Below are 17570 nucleotides of genomic sequence, written 5' to 3' on the forward strand. Positions count from 1 at the left end.
AATAACCCATCAAAAAGAGATCAATTATTAGAAAAAGAACAAGGTTAAAGTGCTTTTGTATAAAATTCAAGTATTCATAAGCAATTTAACAAGAAAAATGTAAAGCTCCGAACTCTTTTTGTTTAGCGCGATCTGGGAAATGTTCGCCATTTTTTTTCTCCCCTCTTTTTATTAGGCATGCGAAGTGATGATTTTCAAAAGTAATTCTGATTACATGAATGCCAAATTGCAATATTTTTACTGTACAATTGTTTTGTATTAATCCTGAAGATTGCATTGAAAACCTCTCTTATTTTTAGTCTTCATTTCTGTTTTTAGGAATTTCCTCAAGATAAAAGTTGAGGGAAAGCTTATTCTTAGAATACAGAACAATGGGCTACTTGTGAACTTGCTCCCTGAGCTCTGCCCAGGAGGTCACTGTAAGCTCCAGTCTTATCACTAAAATTCCATTGACTGGTCACAATTGGGGTGTGTTTGAATAGCTGATAAACAGATAGGGTCATTTTAGTCCTTTTCTGTTAATTCTCCTGGTCATTTTGAAGCTTAAAAGCATTTACTATATAGATCTTTAGCATTTTCTCCCTTTTTTTTCTGGTTCTTATCTTTTGGGTTTTCTGGGTCCCTGGGACCCGATTTTTCGCGGAAGTTGCGTCCCTTTCCCGCGAATTTGCGTAAAAAACCCGCTATAGCGCGTAAACGCGAACCCTGTGAAAGCAAAATGAAATATATTTCCATGTATAAAACCGATAATTTTTGGAACCTGTTTTGAAGTCAAATTAGAGGGATCAGCTTATACAAAATCTGCTAGTTCTGCAAAAAAAAAAAAAAAAAATCTGCACTCTTGCAATACTCCTGCAAGCGATAAATAATTGCTACTGCCAAATAAATATTATGCCTGTTAGTTTCTTGGAAAGAAATTAAGCTGACTGAAAATAAGTTTGTTTTTATATAATTTTGTTTGTTTTATCATGTTATTATTTTAAATACTGTTCAGAAATATTTCCAGTACAATTTAACATAATGCAGAATGGTAGATAAATATTGATACTTGAGAGAGCGATGTGCACCCCCCCCCCCCCCTTCCCCTGCCAATAACTAGAAAAACACTCCAGAATGATATTCTCGATGTAGAAGAGGAAAACACTCAACTTTAAGTTTAAATGATGGAGTTTGTGAAATCTCTAAATTCTAAAATTTTGGTTTAACAATTTTTTTTTTATTTTTTATTTTATTTATTTATTTATTTATTTATTTTTTTGCGAAATTATTTGATTTTTCACAAAATTAATTCATTTTTCACAAAATTATTTCATTTTTCACAAAAAACGAACCCTGTGAAAAATCCTGGACAAACCCCTGTTAGTTCTAAATACAGCGTTTCATCTACCAACTGGTGTTACTTTTTAGTTTATGAAGAACTGTATCGCACTGGGCAGTTTGAGGAGATGACCCTCTTAACTGATGAAGATGAGCACAGTATAGAAATGCACTTGCCATTTGTAGCAAAAGTAATGGAAAAGTAAGTATATTATTCTTGAAATTGAACTAATAGATAATTGTTCTACCTTGCTTAAATGGCAGCCATTTTGCGGTCATTTTTGTGGTTATTCCTTATGAAAATCTCAGAAGACTTTTCTTTTACTTCCAAAAAAATTTTGGGACCTGTCAAAATTCATTAAGATTGTCCCTACTAGGTGGTTTTATCAACATTTTTCAAAATTTGATTACCTCTGTATATTGAACATTAACGAAATATCTTCCTCTGATTACAGTGTGACAAGTAGAACCTAAATTGAACTATATTGTGAATTTTATTGCTGGCCTTCAGTTCCACTTAGCAGTGGTGGCTAAATTTTGTCTAAAAAACTGAAAAAGTACTATATTTGAGACCTCCTGGCTCCATGCTCTGTAGGTGGGAAGAAAAAATCAGAATTTGTTTAAACTTGGAGGATATTTTATTCATCTCTTGAAGTACACCTTGTAATTTTTTCAAGTTATGTCCACCAGAAATAGTGGAGTAAGAAGCTGCTGTCCATACTGCCGTGCTAAGCACAGATGTGGTATCTACACATTTTATCAAAATTGAGTTATTGTCACCAGGTGGTCGTTAGTGATTTAATTTGCCTAAATCTCCAGTTTTTTGGCTATTTGTGAACACGAAATATTATTTTTGTTGTCACTTACGGTGAAATTAACCCAGTATATGAAAAGGTTTTGACAAGAAAATTTGTTGTAACTGCATTCATTAATTTTAAATTAAGATTTTTTACAAAAGTACATTCTTATGTAGGTTAGATTAGTTATGAAACAACTGCCTAGAGTTGAACATTTAATTAAGTCACAAATCAAAGAAACAGGTTGTAAAGCTTTAATCATGAATTTCACATTTTGAGCTCTACTGCAGATACCACTTTTGCGCTTATCACAACAGCATAGGCGGTTGTCATCAGAGCTTGTTTCTGGTGGGCATTACCAAAGCCACAATTTTTATCTGAAATCATTACAAAATATTTTTTTCATAAGCAGCATATTTCCTAAGAATATGAACCTAATTGTGATAAAATAACTTGAAAATTGCATGTTTTTGAGGTGTGTGATTACAGTGTCATCTTTTTTCTACCATTCCTTTTACATTTCTTACATAATTTTTTTTTTTATTAGTAAAACCATTCCAGAGTTAGGTTTATATAGAGAATAATTGAATATAAAATATTCACACAAATTTTCAGAAGGATTGGACAATAAACTGTTTGAGGTAGAATGCCCATCAGTTGAAAAAAACTCGTTTGAAAAAAACGGCTGTATATGATTTTGAATCTCCACTGTCATAGCATCAAAAATAATTGGAATTTTTCACTAAAATTTGGGCAACATTTTCTTGAATAGTTTTATTAACATTTTATGACATAAAAAAAGTAGATTTTTTGACTCGTCTAAACTGATTTCCCTCCTTAATGCTTATTAGTTGCGCCTATTTTCTGATACCAATTTCAGCAGATTTGGCTCCAAATTTCAGGCATTGTAACTAATCGTGATTTTCAATTTGTAGTGTTGACTAAAACTCCCTGCACGGATAGGTTTTGCAGGCCTCATGTAGCCCATAGGCCATAGATTAGACACTGCTGACTTATTTAATTGCCAAGTCAGTTGCATGATTCACCCTCTGTACTAATGAAAAACAGTTATAACCTATACTTAAATTAAACTTTTTTTGGTACTTCTCCCATGATTTGACCAAGAACCAAAGAAAACATGTTTCAAGTGATGCCAAAAAATCAGGTATTTAAGGGTTAAGTAAAGCTATTGTGCATTTTTAAATTCCCATGATGCAGAGTTGCTTACAGCTCCTCGGGTTTCTCCACAAAAATTGTGAAACCCCTCAGCAAATTTTGCTCCTAATTTCTCACCGAAATTCATTATGCAATCATTTCCAAGATATCGGACCAATGCTTATCTAAATTTGCAAGAAATGTCTGCTATCAGCTTTTTTTGAGGCTTGTCGATGCCAAAAAAGCCACTTGTTCTTCCTTTGCATGACCTTTTTTTCTAGTTGAATGTTTAATTGACCCTTTTTACCCCCACAATGTGCATTATTGCATCTTGTAAAAATATTATAATTTTAAATCATTTTCTAAATCTTAAAATTTTAATTTAATCACTAAAATAACATTCCAAGTGCTTCCTGTTTTATTTTGTTTTTTGTCAGATTTTTGGACATCGGGGGAAATTAAAATTATTTCTCAATGTATGACCTAGGTTTCATAAATATTTTATTAATTAAAAAAGAATTATTTTAATGCTAGTGTTTTAGACTAGTATCAAATTAGTCGCAGCATAGCCTATAAAGGCTCCTGCACCATTAAAACTAATAGAACCAACTAAAAACAGAGAAGTGAATTTAGTTTGTGTGTACGTTATTGTTATATACATTATTGAACTGCTTCGCAAAATTGAAAAATCTCCTCAAAATCACAAGTGCTCCTCAAATTGTTTCTCTAAGGTTGGCAACTTTGATGATGAAAAATACCTAGTTTTCTATCTTACTGAATTCCAGTTAATTTTTGAGTATTTGGTTCTAATTTTAATCATTTTTATTTTGAATGTTTTATATTAAAAATATGTCTTTTAATTAGACTGGCAATTATACACAGTATAACCTTGTTTATTGAGACTAACTGGGACTAAAGGCAAGCCCAAGAATTGGAAATCAGAGTAATCTGGTAATATGGATAACAAGCAGAACACATCCTTGAATAAGCAGACTTGCCGTTGAATATGATAAAAAATGTTCTGGTACATAACTATATGTTATTGTTTATAAGACGTAAAAAATGTTTTTCCAAACACATGGGGCGTTTGAATGAGCATGGTTTTATATAATTGCTTTATCATAAATAGTTCAGCTGGAGTGGTATTGTGCTGACATTCTGAGAACGACAGTTTGTTAGACTATAATTATTTATTGTACTTTCTATGCAGGAGCTGTACCTTAAGCAAAATAAATGGTAAATGTATGGTTGCAATCTTGATATCATAGTTTTAAGTTATTTATGTGAATATGAAAGTTTAAAGAAAGTCTGCAAATTTGAGATCCAGATCAATGAGGTTCAATTGTATTTTAATAAAATCTCATTTCTAATTTTTCACAGCCATCAATTTACCATTGTGCCTGTAATGGTTGGATCCTTGACAACAGAGAGAGAAAATGTTTATGGGGAAATTTTTAGTCGTTACTTAGCTGATCCAAGTAATCTCTTTGTCATTTCTTCTGACTTTTGTCATTGGGGTAAGGAAACTTTACTTTTTCAATTTTCAAAGTTATAAAATTCATTATTTCTCCTCCTCCTTCTTTTTAAGTTTTGTAAAGGATCTATCAAGTGAGGCTTCTCTATTAATAAATATGAGTGTTTACTCTAGACCAAAGTTTCTCAACCTTTTTGACTTGTGGCACCCCTTAAGAACACCAAAATCTGCTGTGCCCCATCTATTATGTATGCAGGGTTCGTACGCTCCTTCAAAACTCCTCCAATACTCCTTCATTTAGAAAATTTTTCGAAGGGCCCTTCAAACTCCTTCATTTTGGTTTTAACTCCTTCAAAACTCCTTCTTTTTTAGTTCAAGACTACATAATCTTCCTTAATGACAGTAACTCATAATACTTTAGATCGACAACTAACTTTGTCACAAGGGCGATTTTAATGTAGTAATTTCTTGCATTTATATTTTTCATAAAGATGTGATTTACAAATTGATCTTTGTTAAGTCATAAAAGTTCAAGGTGAAAATTTTATTAGAAGACTAAAACATTTTATAAGTGAAGTAAAACATGCTACAATGGTGCTTGGCTATTTTTTCAAGTTTTTATGATTATTGTTTTTCCTCCCACCACACTCTCAGCAGCAAAAGTCAGGTTGTCTAATTATTATTTAAATATTTAGAACTGCATATAAGTAGATGTACTACATTAAGTGATTGTGTTAAAAACACAATTGTTTAGGAAATGGCAGTTATGATATATTAAAAATGTCATCCACAAGTGATGCCATGCCTTGAGGAGGAGACCAGTTCATGAAATTGTGACAAGGGAAGAGAGAGGGTGACAAAAAGTGACATTACACAGTTATTGTATGAAGTATGAAGTGAAAATGGGGGGGGGGGGCGCTTGGAATGAGCTCGAGCACTGAGAACTAAGGTCTATTGTACTATCTCCGCTTAGACTACTAAAGGAGCCCAGTAACAGAAATAAATTTCAGCAGTTGCCTAACCGAAATTCTAGGCAGTTCTCAGGGATCTACATAGTGGTATCCCAAGTGATCAAATCTTTGCGCAGAGTAGAAGTCACATTCACATAGCACATGAATTGAGCTTTCATCAGCCATATGGCATCCTCTACACGAAGAATTGTCGGTAACGCGCATCAGATTAAGATGCCTACTAAGAAAGCAGTGTCCAGTTAGTAACCCAACAGACGTCTTGATCTCATTCCTACTCAAATTAAGTAGTTCCCTGGATCTAAGCCAGGGAGGCTGCTGGTTCAGGGTCCTAGCCTGTCTTTGAGAGTCGGACTGAAGCCACAGGCCATATGATTCATCCATAGGGAAGGTTCTTTGCAATAGTCCGTACTGCATTGTAGGGCAGGCTCGGGTGCCATAAATAATGCGTTGGAGCCCTGCTTAGCTAACTGATCTGCCAATTCGTTGCCCACAATGTTACGATGACCTGGAACCCAGTAAAGGGAAACCCAATTACTGCCAGCTAGTCTTACCAGTGCATTATGGCACTCCCAAACGGTTTGGGTAGAGAAGCAGTCTTGATTGAGAGCTTTCAACACAGCTTGGCTATCAGAGAATATTCTGATAACCTTCCCGCTCATGCCTTATTCTAGGCAGTTATTTACACAAGCCAATAGGGCCAAAGCTTCTGCCTGGTAGACAGTAGCAAGCTTCCCTAATGAGAAGGACAGTTTTATGTTATTACTGCTGCAGTATGCACCAGAACCAGTTCCAGATGCAGTCTTGGAACCATCTGTAAACCAGATTTCGTGCGCTTTGCCAATAATATCCTGTATACTCTTCCATTGCTCTCTGAACGGAAACACAATGTTATAATTGGGGCATTAAAGCTGAATTGTTTTAACATCCAGTCTGAAGGCATCATAAAGTAAGTCTTTGCACACAGTTTATCATACAGAGACAGATAATGAGGGGACTTCCAGAGACTCATGAGCTTGAGGCGGTACACACACAGAATCGCCTCCAGTACAGTTATTGTAACAATATGTGTATAAAAAATATGGCATGCAACAGGAGGAAGAGTTAGGTGAAGTGTGACATTTTGTGATAAAGGGGGAACCCCCTTCCCCCTTTTCAAATATGTTGAAAAAAAGTGCAACATTATTTTTATTACAGCCCATTAGTACTCCTTCAAAACCTCATTTTACTCCTTCAAAAATCCTCCAAAACTCCTTCATTTTATTTCGGAAATTGAGTACGAACCCTGGTATGGATCATTCTCACAGAAACAGTCATTTTCATGTCCTTGTAATAATTTACAAATATTTTATGATTCATACATGATTTTTAGGATTTTAAATTCTTTTCGGAATCGAGTTTAACAAGATAATTAAAAGTAAAATTTCTAAATTTTATTTGAAATGTCTTTAATGTAAATCTAAAGTTCTAACCATTTCCTCACTTGTCCCCCTGACAGTAAAAAATAAGCAAAAATGATTTCCAAGCAAACAAACCTAAGTTCACATTTCCCCTATCCCTAGAACTTGATAGAGAGACACCCTGTGATATGTATTCAATTCTTGTCTTTTTTTTTAAATTATTTGTTATGTTTTGTGAAAATTTAGAATTTACTATCTGAATTCATAACTCAGTACCACAAATGTTGTTGAATTTTATAGGTGCTAGATTTCACTATCAATTCTATGACAAATCATGGGGGCAAATCTATCAGTCCATTGAGAAATTAGATGAAATGGTAAGTGCATACACTTGCTTTTTCTCTGTAAGTGTACTTATTGTTATGTTACGTTACATATTAATTGTTTACGAAATGCATACACTCTTCATTTCCATACCAGTGTTTTTAAGTTTACATTTTTGGCACAAAATAAGTAGTTCAGGTTAATTGCTTGTTTGGGATTAATTCAAGCGGGCTTGCGGTGCTAATACAGTCTAACCACAGATTGTATAGAATTGGCCAATGTCCAGTTAAGACAAGTCTATTTCAATGAGGGGGGTAAGTATAAACTTGATGCACGTGTGTTACTCATTTGAATGAAACTCTGCTTAATTTAGAGGCTAACATACACCTGCAAAAGCTGGTATCCCTAAAAGCAAATAGATGCATCCATTTCCATTGGGACATAAATACTAAATTCTTGTCTTTTAGATTACATTAACACCTCTAGTGTATAAGCCAAGATTGCAACTGATGCACTATAGTTAGGCTTACCATATTTTTTTTTGGCTCCAACCCAACAGTGAGATTGCATCACAATGAATCCCTATACAAGGAAATATCTATTTCAATGCAACTCATATTCAGTCTCTATTTAGTTACTAATACATTGCTTGACCTCCATTGCAGAAAATTTCGTTACATTACACAAAATGTATGGTCCCTTGAAGTTTGTTGTAATGGGATTCCACTTGATTTGTGATCAACCCTTACCTGCAAAAATAAAATAAACATTTAGAAAATGAAAAACTTGCTGAAATATCATTTTTTAGCAAACTTAATCCACATAGATTAAACTTCACCATTTTGTAAAATTTTTGATGCTTTACATCAGCTTCAAAAATGACTGTTGAGGTTGTTTCTGTTAAAAAGTCTTGGAAAAAAAGAAATTAAGAGTATCAGCAATGCAGTGTCTGCCGACAACAGAATGCTGAGTTAAATATTTTTAAATATATTATTTCTTACTGAAGAGAAGAAAAGAACATGTCTTAGGAAAAGGGAGTTATTTTAATAAGAAAAAATTAAGGATGTTCTGAAAAAATCTTGACTCTTTTAAAAGAAATCTTTATATTTCATATTTTCAGTTGTTTCAGACTATTGGTCAACTAAGTACTTTATCTCTTCTCTTTTATTCTCCCCTTTTCCCCATTTTTTCTTTGTCTAAAAATAAGAAAGTTTTCAAAATGCTGCACTGTAAAATCCCCCTTCCAAAACCACTACAGAGAGTCTCAAATTTTGTTTTAAAAGATTAATTTTGTAAAAATTTCCAAATGACAGCAATCGAACACCTTGCCCTCCAACATCAAAGATTGAATAGTATTCTGTTTTTAGAACTTCAGTTTCTAAAACTTACTGGGCCGTAACATTGTCAAATAAAATCTTAGTGGTATTTTTAAAACTTCAATTTCAAAAAATTTCCGGAGGGGCCTCTAAAGTCCCTCTCTAATATCACCAAAAACTGTGTTATATAACTAGAATTTCGAAAAATTTGAGGGCCTCTAAACCTCTCCTGATAACATCATTGTTAGATCGTCTTTTAGGATATATTAACCCAGTACCCCTTTTTCTAAACATCACCAAAGATTTTCTACAGTTACAATTTTGGAATTTCAATTTTGAAACATATGAAGGTAGATATAAATCAATTCAAAAATTTTATCAATAATGATTCTTGAGCTCCATCACTTCCTCTACAACATCAACAAAAGGTCTATAACAGTGATTCTCAACTGGTGGTCTGGCGGAATGGTACTGTTGAGCCGATAAAAGTACCACCGATCTTACTTCACCAATAATTTTGTCTTGATTATTGCATCATATATTATGGTATAACTTTTAAATAATTACAATTTACTGTACTCAACTGCAAGCTTACTTGACTATGGAGAAATGAGCTGAAATCAAGCGAAGGAAATAGTTCCTAGCGCCTCGTCCGATATTTGGCTTAAATTACGCTTTTGACTTTAAAAATCGGATTAGTTAGTTAAACCCACGCATGCGTAACCTCTTTTATTCATAATTTCTGTCGATTGTTAAATATTTTCAATTTTACAAGCAAAGCAATGCGGAACATTACATCCATTTGAATAAAACACGTCAGCCAATAGCAGTTCATAGACAGGTGTGTCACCTGTTCTCCTATTCCCGAAGCAGGTAAGTTAGGTAGGTAGTAAGTGTGACGTTTTATACGTTAGCTCGGTTTTTCTTCCGTCCATCGTGACGTCACTGTCAACTTAAGTTTCAAGCAAGTATAGTGTGTTTTATGTATGATATTTTGTGTGAATAAAAATCTGCGAAGGAGCATATTTATGCAAATTTTTAAATTTAGGACCACGGAGTAATCACTTAGCTGCAGTCCTTAGTTGCAAAACCTTTAATTTGTCAGAAACAATATCAAGTTTTTTTTTTTTTCAATCCTTAGAAAAGCTGTGTAAGATTCTTGAGCATTTTTGTGAATTACTTGGAAGAAAAAATATCTTTAAGAGTCGAAAAAAAATGCAGAAGGGGGGGGGGGGGCGACTGAGAGTTAAGTTATATTTTCTAGACATGTATTTGTGCATTAAGATTTTATAAAGTTAAAATGTATAAACAAATTAGCACTTGAATACCACATGTGTATTTTACCAAGTTTTGTTTACATTGTTTAGGGTATGAATATCATTGAAGAAATGTCTCCTACTGGATTCGCTGCATATTTGAAAAAGTATGGAAACACAATATGTGGTCGACATCCAATTGGTGTGCTGTTAAATGTATGTATTGTTGCTATTTTTTCTTTGAAAACTCATCTGAAATTCAATTTGTTAATTGATATAGTTTGATAAGAGGCCTCCCCCCCCCCCCCCCCCGCTCTTCCTTGGACGCAAAACGTTTTACCTGTGTATGCTAAGATAAAGACTGAATAAAATTTTTTGAAAAAATTCATGATCAATAAAGAGTGAATTAATGATCAATATGATTGACACTTGACTGGTTCATATTCATTAGAACAAAACTTCAACCAACGGAACATAAAATTAAAATTGTAGTTTTGAAAACAATTTAACCTCAAAACAAAGCAAGTAAAATTCCGTTCAAAAAGCACTTTAAAGATTGGCAATCGTAGGCACATCTAAAACAAAATTTATCATAAGAAAAAGGTACTTATATTGGGAACAAACTGGAGCAAGATGAATTATGTTGGCAGGTCCGTATTTTCATTTTTTCTCATTAAAAGGGGGGGGGGGCAAAGGGTATGAATTCAGTGTATTTTATAGCAAAAAAGCATCAAAATACTTTAATCACTCAAAATATCTACCATGGATGTTCAACTTGGTGATTTATCTTACCAGATTTTTTAAAACTAAGTTCTGTTTAAAATAGCAACTGTGTTTGAATCTCATATTAATTTCCATTTTACCTGATGCATTAAAAATGCAGTCGAACCTCCATATATCGGAACTCCCATAGATCACAATTTTCTATACATTGAAGTCCCAGCAAATTTTCCATCACATAGAAAAATTATTTCTACATATGAAAAAAACTATATATATTGAACTATTTTTTGAGATATTTGGAAATTTTTTCCCATTTTTTGCTTCACAAAAATAAAGTTCAATAAAGTTAGTTACGAAACTCACAAGGAAGCTGGGGATGGGAGGAGTATGCAGATAGGTCATTGTTCCGTTCTAGAGTTCTGAAATTCCCTCAAGTTAATTTTCAATCTTGGTTGCTACCAGCAATACAGTAAAATCAGTTTCAAGTTATTCTTGTCAAGTCCTTTTGTCTGTTGATTACCATTCCTAGACTTTTTAGCCTCAGTAAAAATTATTCAATTTACATTGTTTTATACATTCTTTTTGATTTTTTACATTTATCTGTAACCTTAATGTTGCGGATAAAGTTGAATTGCTGTAGAATGAACATATTTAAAGGCTCAAAAATGTCATTTCTGGTAAATTTAGTATTTTCGCTGGCAGAGGGTCGCTATTATAAGAAATCGGAAAGCCGTAGCGAAAGTATTAAAACTTACTGAAAATTTTCATTCAAAAATATGAAACTGCAATGCAGTAGATTTTTAGGAACTATGTAGTTCTCAATAAAAGTTTCACATTAATTCATTTTTAATTTTATTAACTTTTATTTAATCTGACTATTGTATATATTAGAAATTGAGTTTAAAAGAGGAAAATAAGCATTAATTTTAATGTTAACTAGGAGCAATTAATGATAAGCTAAGAGTGCTTCTATATATCGAAAAATTTGCTTCTTTGATATATAGAGGTCTGACTGTATATTTGCTGTCATGTTTTTAATGTAGCTTTAATTTGTTTTCATATTTTGTTTCTAATTTAGGCAGTATCCTCATTACAGCAGCTTGGAAATGGAATCAAGCCATCTCTAAAATTTCTGAAATATGCTCAGTCTAATAAGTGCCTTAATAATTATGATTCTTCTGTGAGCTATGCTGCTGCTTCCCTGGTATTTGCTTGATAGTAGCAATTATGTAGAAAGGAATTAACTGAATTTTTATGAGAAGCATTTTTAATTTGATAGCTGGTTTTGGTAAATGCCTTGCAATACATAATCAAGGGATTGGTACTACTCATGGGCATCTGTATCTTTTACGTTGAGGGAGATAGTGTATGTTCTGCAAGTATATATATTTGATTTGTCAACATTTGCTAGAAAGAAAAAATATATTTTTTGTATTGCTCTTTCTGTGTTTGCTATTTTGTAATAAAAAATCGTCAGATAAAATTTGATGAAGTTTGTAAAAAAACGAAAAAAATATTGTGTGCTTCAAGTACACAACTTTTACTTTTTGCCATTTATTTAGTTTAGTCTGAAATTTTCTCATTCAAGAAATTGAAATTTAATTTTGGAATTTGGAATATACAATGTCAAGTCTTACAAAACCTTGTGATGAAAATTTCTCACAATTATAATAATAATTATTATCTTTTTTTATTATTATTATTTTTATTTTTTGAGATGATTTTCATTATTGTGAATATTTGTAAAAGTTCTGCTTAGAAGCTAGTCACAGTACTAATGCCCTCTTAAATTGCTTGTTTATGAATAACCACAGAATAAATTTCAATCTCAAAAAGCAACTAAATGCACGATTTATCCAATTATTTTTAAATGGATCACAACATTGCCTGAAAACCCAATATTTTGTATTGCTAGTGTTATTACTAATATGGAAACATGCAAAATTATAATCAGCTGTACGCTAAAGAATGAAAAGTGGTAAATATACTAAAAACTAAGATACATGTCTAAGACATTGGGAACAAATTCATTATGCATCAAATTTGTTGATTCATAATTCAATGGTAATTTCTCAACAGAAAATCAAATATGTAGAACAAAATTTATTCATCAATTTGCATATTACTGATAAGTTTTGAACTTGTAAAAAAATAGGGGGAAAATATTTTAGAATCAGTTGAATATTGAGTGAAAACAGGCTTTTTTCTTTTTCTTTTTAAAAAGTAAATTTTGAAGTCTGCTGAATATGTTATTGTTGCTATGTTAGAGTACAAAGCATGCTTCAAAATTTTTCAACAGGTGCTGTGTACTAAACTTCTGCAACAGAACACACGACAGCAGACACAGAGCTTAGTATTCCAACAAAATAAAATAGATTACTCTCTGAACGTAGTAAAAATTAGTTTTTGTGGGTTGTAACATTCAACTTAGAAAATTAAAAGTTAAGAATAAATTGCTTTTTTTAAAAAAGGCAAGTGATTCTGATTCAGAGAGAGATCGTTTGTCCTGTGAGAAAGAAGGGAAGTTTTGTATCGTCAGAAAATGAAAAGATATATGTTCAGAATATCTATTTCTTTTTTCCTTTATCGCAGCTGGTCTTTTTTGCCCCTAAAGGTCCGTTTTTTTAGTTTCACATCTTTAAAAGGCCGTTTCAATATCCAGTCCTTTTTTATTTTTCCTTAAAAATTTCAGTTTCAGTTCGATTTTTCTTTGTAACCTATTTTATTCCTTTGCATTTTATTTCTGAAAAATAAATAAGTAAATAAAATGTTGTTCACAGTCCTAACCATAAAAATTTTTGAAATTTGAAGAAAATGGGGTGCAACAGTTAAGAGTTTGAATTTTATTAGTAGGTGTAATAAATTCATTCAACTTAGTTTCTTGTTCTGGGCAAAGTAATTTTAATTTAAAAAAAAAATCATTTCTCATCCTGTCCATGGGTGAAAATTGACCAGTTATGAATAATTGGCAAAGTGACATTCCCAGTTACTGCCTATTGGCCATTTAATCTTCAGAAGTTAAATGTCCTGTTTCTTTCTTGAGACAAACTAAAATTTTGTTGGAGCCCTAATACCATAAAAAGAAGGTAAAATATTTGTTAATAATCTTTTTTTTTCTGTTGTACTTAATCTTTTCAACATTTTTTTTTCTTTCAATCACAATGTTTTGATAATTTTACTGCAAAACATCTCAATGGACTCGAATCTTTTAGCATACAGTTTAAATTCCTGCAAATTATAATAACATAATTTCTTAAACATTTAATGTATTAAGTAACTAAGGTAGATATAATAATAATGGTGGTAGATTTCATGCTTTTGCTATTAAAAATGGACTAAACTCCTTTTTTTTCAATGAATATTTACAAAATGATTATTCTGGATTATTTGTTAAATTTCAACTTCTGGAGAATGTTATCATCATAAACGAAACAATGTTTTGCTGTTAAACAAAACATGACAATTTTGATAAAATATACTGGTGTTTAAGGTAATAGAAAATATTTGTTGTAATTCTGTTTTATAGATAGTTTGACACTTTTCTTAAACATATGGGTTACACATTTTCTAGATATTTGGAAGAAAAAATCAAACTTATGTTGTTAGTATTGTATATTGTGATATGTCAAAGAGACCTGAATAAATGATGTCTTAGAAAATTCCGAAAACTCAAGCAATTCTATTCCTCAAAATAAAGTATTAGGCTGCAAAAAATGCTTCAAGACGATGCATGTTTCTAGTACTGCTATTTATCCTCAACGAATTGTAACTAGTTGTTAAAAGTAGAATCTTTGAAGGGGGGGGGCATCTATTTCGAAGGGGTACTTTTCTGTTAGCCGGGGGCAAGCGAAAATCTACAAATGATTACGCTCAACGGCAAACGATTATTTGCCAAATTGATGTAGAAATCCCCCAATTTTTTTACAACCCTTGTTGGGCATATTTGCTTGGCAAATTATCGCTTGGCATTATCATTTGGCGAATTATCGCTTGTGCCCGGCTACCCAAAAAAAGACCTCATTAAATCATTTTAGGTGTGAAATCCGTAACAAAGAGTCAGATCAACGTAAATCACATATTTGCAACTTTACAGGAGAGAGGAAAAAATATTGTCTGGCGTGTGCAAAAGATGCGCTCTTTTAACACTGGTAAATAATTACAAAGGATTTTTTTTTAAGAATTACGTCAGTTTTCAATACGGAGCAGGATTCGACTTACAATGCGCTAATAAACAGAAAATCGCAATTTTTGAACTTACGCCAGTCTGGTTCCGGTACAGAAATTTGCACACTAAAATAGTTGCTGGAACACATCTTTCTCAAAATTAACCTTTAACTTAAAAACCATATGCTTAAATGCAGTGTTCCTGATAGAACACAAGAATCGCTGACTTTAAATGTAATCTCACGCAGTCAAGTTTTGATGCAGGATTTTCTTGCCATTTGGTCACACCTGTTAACTTAAATCTTTTAATAGCAAGTAAAAAAGAAAGGAAGATAAACATTCATACAATGCAGAAAAGTTGGAACGACAATTTTCAAGATAGCCATTTTGCAGAAATTGAATTGTACTTTATTTATCTTTACTGCTGAGGTACCCCTCCCCCCCCCCCCCCCCCAAAGAACAAGACTCTCTTCCAAAAATTTAAAAAAATTCCCCTGAAATCAACCCCCATTAAAAATTTCAATGACTTGGTCTGGGCCGTAACTTTCCTCCTAAGGTGGTCACCCCTGTTACTGATTCTCTTCTACACTCTGATTTATTTTAGTTATGTTTATTGATCTGTTAAAACTCGCCCAAAATGATTAATACATTAAAAGTTATATTATCCAAAAAATAATTGAAACCGCAAATTTTGAAAAGGGGGATGATTTTAAATTTTAGTTACCAACTCAACAAAAATTGTGAGTGCCAAAACGCACTTCTCTTCTCATACATGAGTAAAAAAAACTACATTTCCATATTTGAAATTGTTTATTACACGTTGCTTTCAAAAATATTTCTCTTTAACCTCACCCCAAAAAAATAATAAAAAAGGCTTTTCCAAGTGGTGTGACTGAATGATCTTTTGATTTTACAAGTTCAAACGAAAATGGCGGATCAAAAAGGAATTAATTACAAAAAAGTAGAAGATTAAAACTTGCATTGTTCTGTATTCAAAGGATTTAGGATAACATTTAACATGCTCTGTATAAATTTATATAAACATTTGCACTAACAAAAATCTTTTAATTTAGAAACTGACAAACTTCAATAAAACGTCCATTTAAAAAAAAAATAATAATAAAAAGAAAATGAATTTGAATTCTGAAATTTTGAATCCAAATTATGTTTTTCGCAATCACGAACTGAGACAGGACCCTACTCATTGGAGTTATTGTTTCTAGAAATGGCTCCTGGCCCCCCCAAGCCTGCCTCTCCTCCTGGGTGGTTACGTGTGCATAGTTGTGTGTGTGCGTAGACCTGTGTGTATGCACATAGGCGTGTGTGAAGTCGCGTGTGTATATGTGTGTGAACGTGCGTGTGTGTAGGACATGGATGCCTCCGACCAGGAGATCGGATAGCTCAAAACCGGAGCCGCCGCGCCGCCAGCAGAGGACAGTGGGCGGTGGTGCTGCAAAGGCTTCTGGTCCAAGTTGAAAAAGGCACGGACACCAAAAACGGTCAAATGAGAACAATAAGCAATCGTGATTGCTCAAAAAAATCCTTTGATTGAAGTGCCGGACAATTTTCTGTCATATTTCAAATGTGAAACCTGTAATATTTTTCACAATTACAAAACAGTGGGTAGTTATACTTAGTCTTTAAGTGATGTAATCTTTTGTGGAATACATATTAAAAAAAAATCAATTTTTAAAAATCTCACTCATAGTTCAACTGAGGGCGAGATTTGCTTACCCACTTTTTCCCTTGTAATGGAAACCCTAAATGCATTTATTTTTTAAGCAATAAACTTTATGAGGGGATAAGATTCTTTCTTCTTTTAAAATCTTATATTTATGCATCTATCCACCTTTTTTCATAAATCAAAATTTTATTTTATGAAGCATTAAAAATAGTAAGAGTCAAAAATAGCCTCGGAAAGGTCTTCAAACTAATCCAGCAATGTTACATACAAATTTGTACATAATTTGGATCAATATAAACATTCACTATCAGTGCAAGAAACTTGCAGGAAGTGGAGACGACAGAAGAACTAAAGTATGACCGCGAAGAGTTGAGCCCCCACTCCGCCTTGTTTCAGAATGGTCCATTTTCATGGAGGGGCGATACCCGAAAGACAGTTGAAGCTCGGAATTCGAAAGTGTGTTATTGGTTCTATAGCTGAATACGTCAACTTGGAATTTGAGAAATTAGCCAAAGAGGTAAACCATTTTAATTTTATGTGACTAAGGCAGATTTCTCATTGGACAGGTCACATCCTACATATAAGTGGGTGGGTCTTGGATTTACTTCTTTCTGCAGCCATTGGTTAGAGACAACGCCTTTTGTAATTAATTTCAATTGAAAATTGCTGAGAGTAGGGATGCAGTAAAGGATGCAAAGCTTGTCATTTTTACTTTTTCGTCCACTCAATGCAGTTATTGCTGCAATTTAAACATTTCAGGTTGAAATAATCACGTAACGAAAATATACTAGGAGTACATTTTTTTCATATCGCGAAAATGTTGCTGGAAAATATGGCACGCGTTCCTTCCTCCATCTCTACCTATTTTAAAGAATGGACTTGTTATATCAAATGATTGACAAGGGTCATTTGTTCGCAGTCGGACTAGATTAAGTATTATGTAGCATTGCAGGATCTTCATGTGGTAAAAACTGTACGGTACAGGAGTTTGA

At 32.9% G+C, this 17570-nt stretch overlaps 1 protein-coding gene across 1 annotated transcript; it reads left to right on the forward strand.

The window, feature by feature from the left end:
• Nucleotides 1-1407: 1407 nt before the first annotated feature.
• LOC129220014 (protein MEMO1-like) lies at nt 1408-16881 on the forward strand (the record flags this gene model as incomplete). The annotated part of the gene is given in 5 exon segments (XM_054854341.1): nt 1408-1519; nt 4650-4786; nt 7412-7488; nt 10119-10223; nt 11809-16881. Coding segments are annotated over 5 exon segments (569 nt in total), but the record flags the coding sequence as incomplete, so codon positions are not given.
• Nucleotides 16882-17570: the final 689 nt, after the last annotated feature.

The sequence above is a fragment of the Uloborus diversus genome, chromosome 4, assembly GCF_026930045.1.
Source record: "Uloborus diversus isolate 005 chromosome 4, Udiv.v.3.1, whole genome shotgun sequence".
NCBI lineage: Eukaryota > Metazoa > Arthropoda > Arachnida > Araneae > Uloboridae > Uloborus > Uloborus diversus.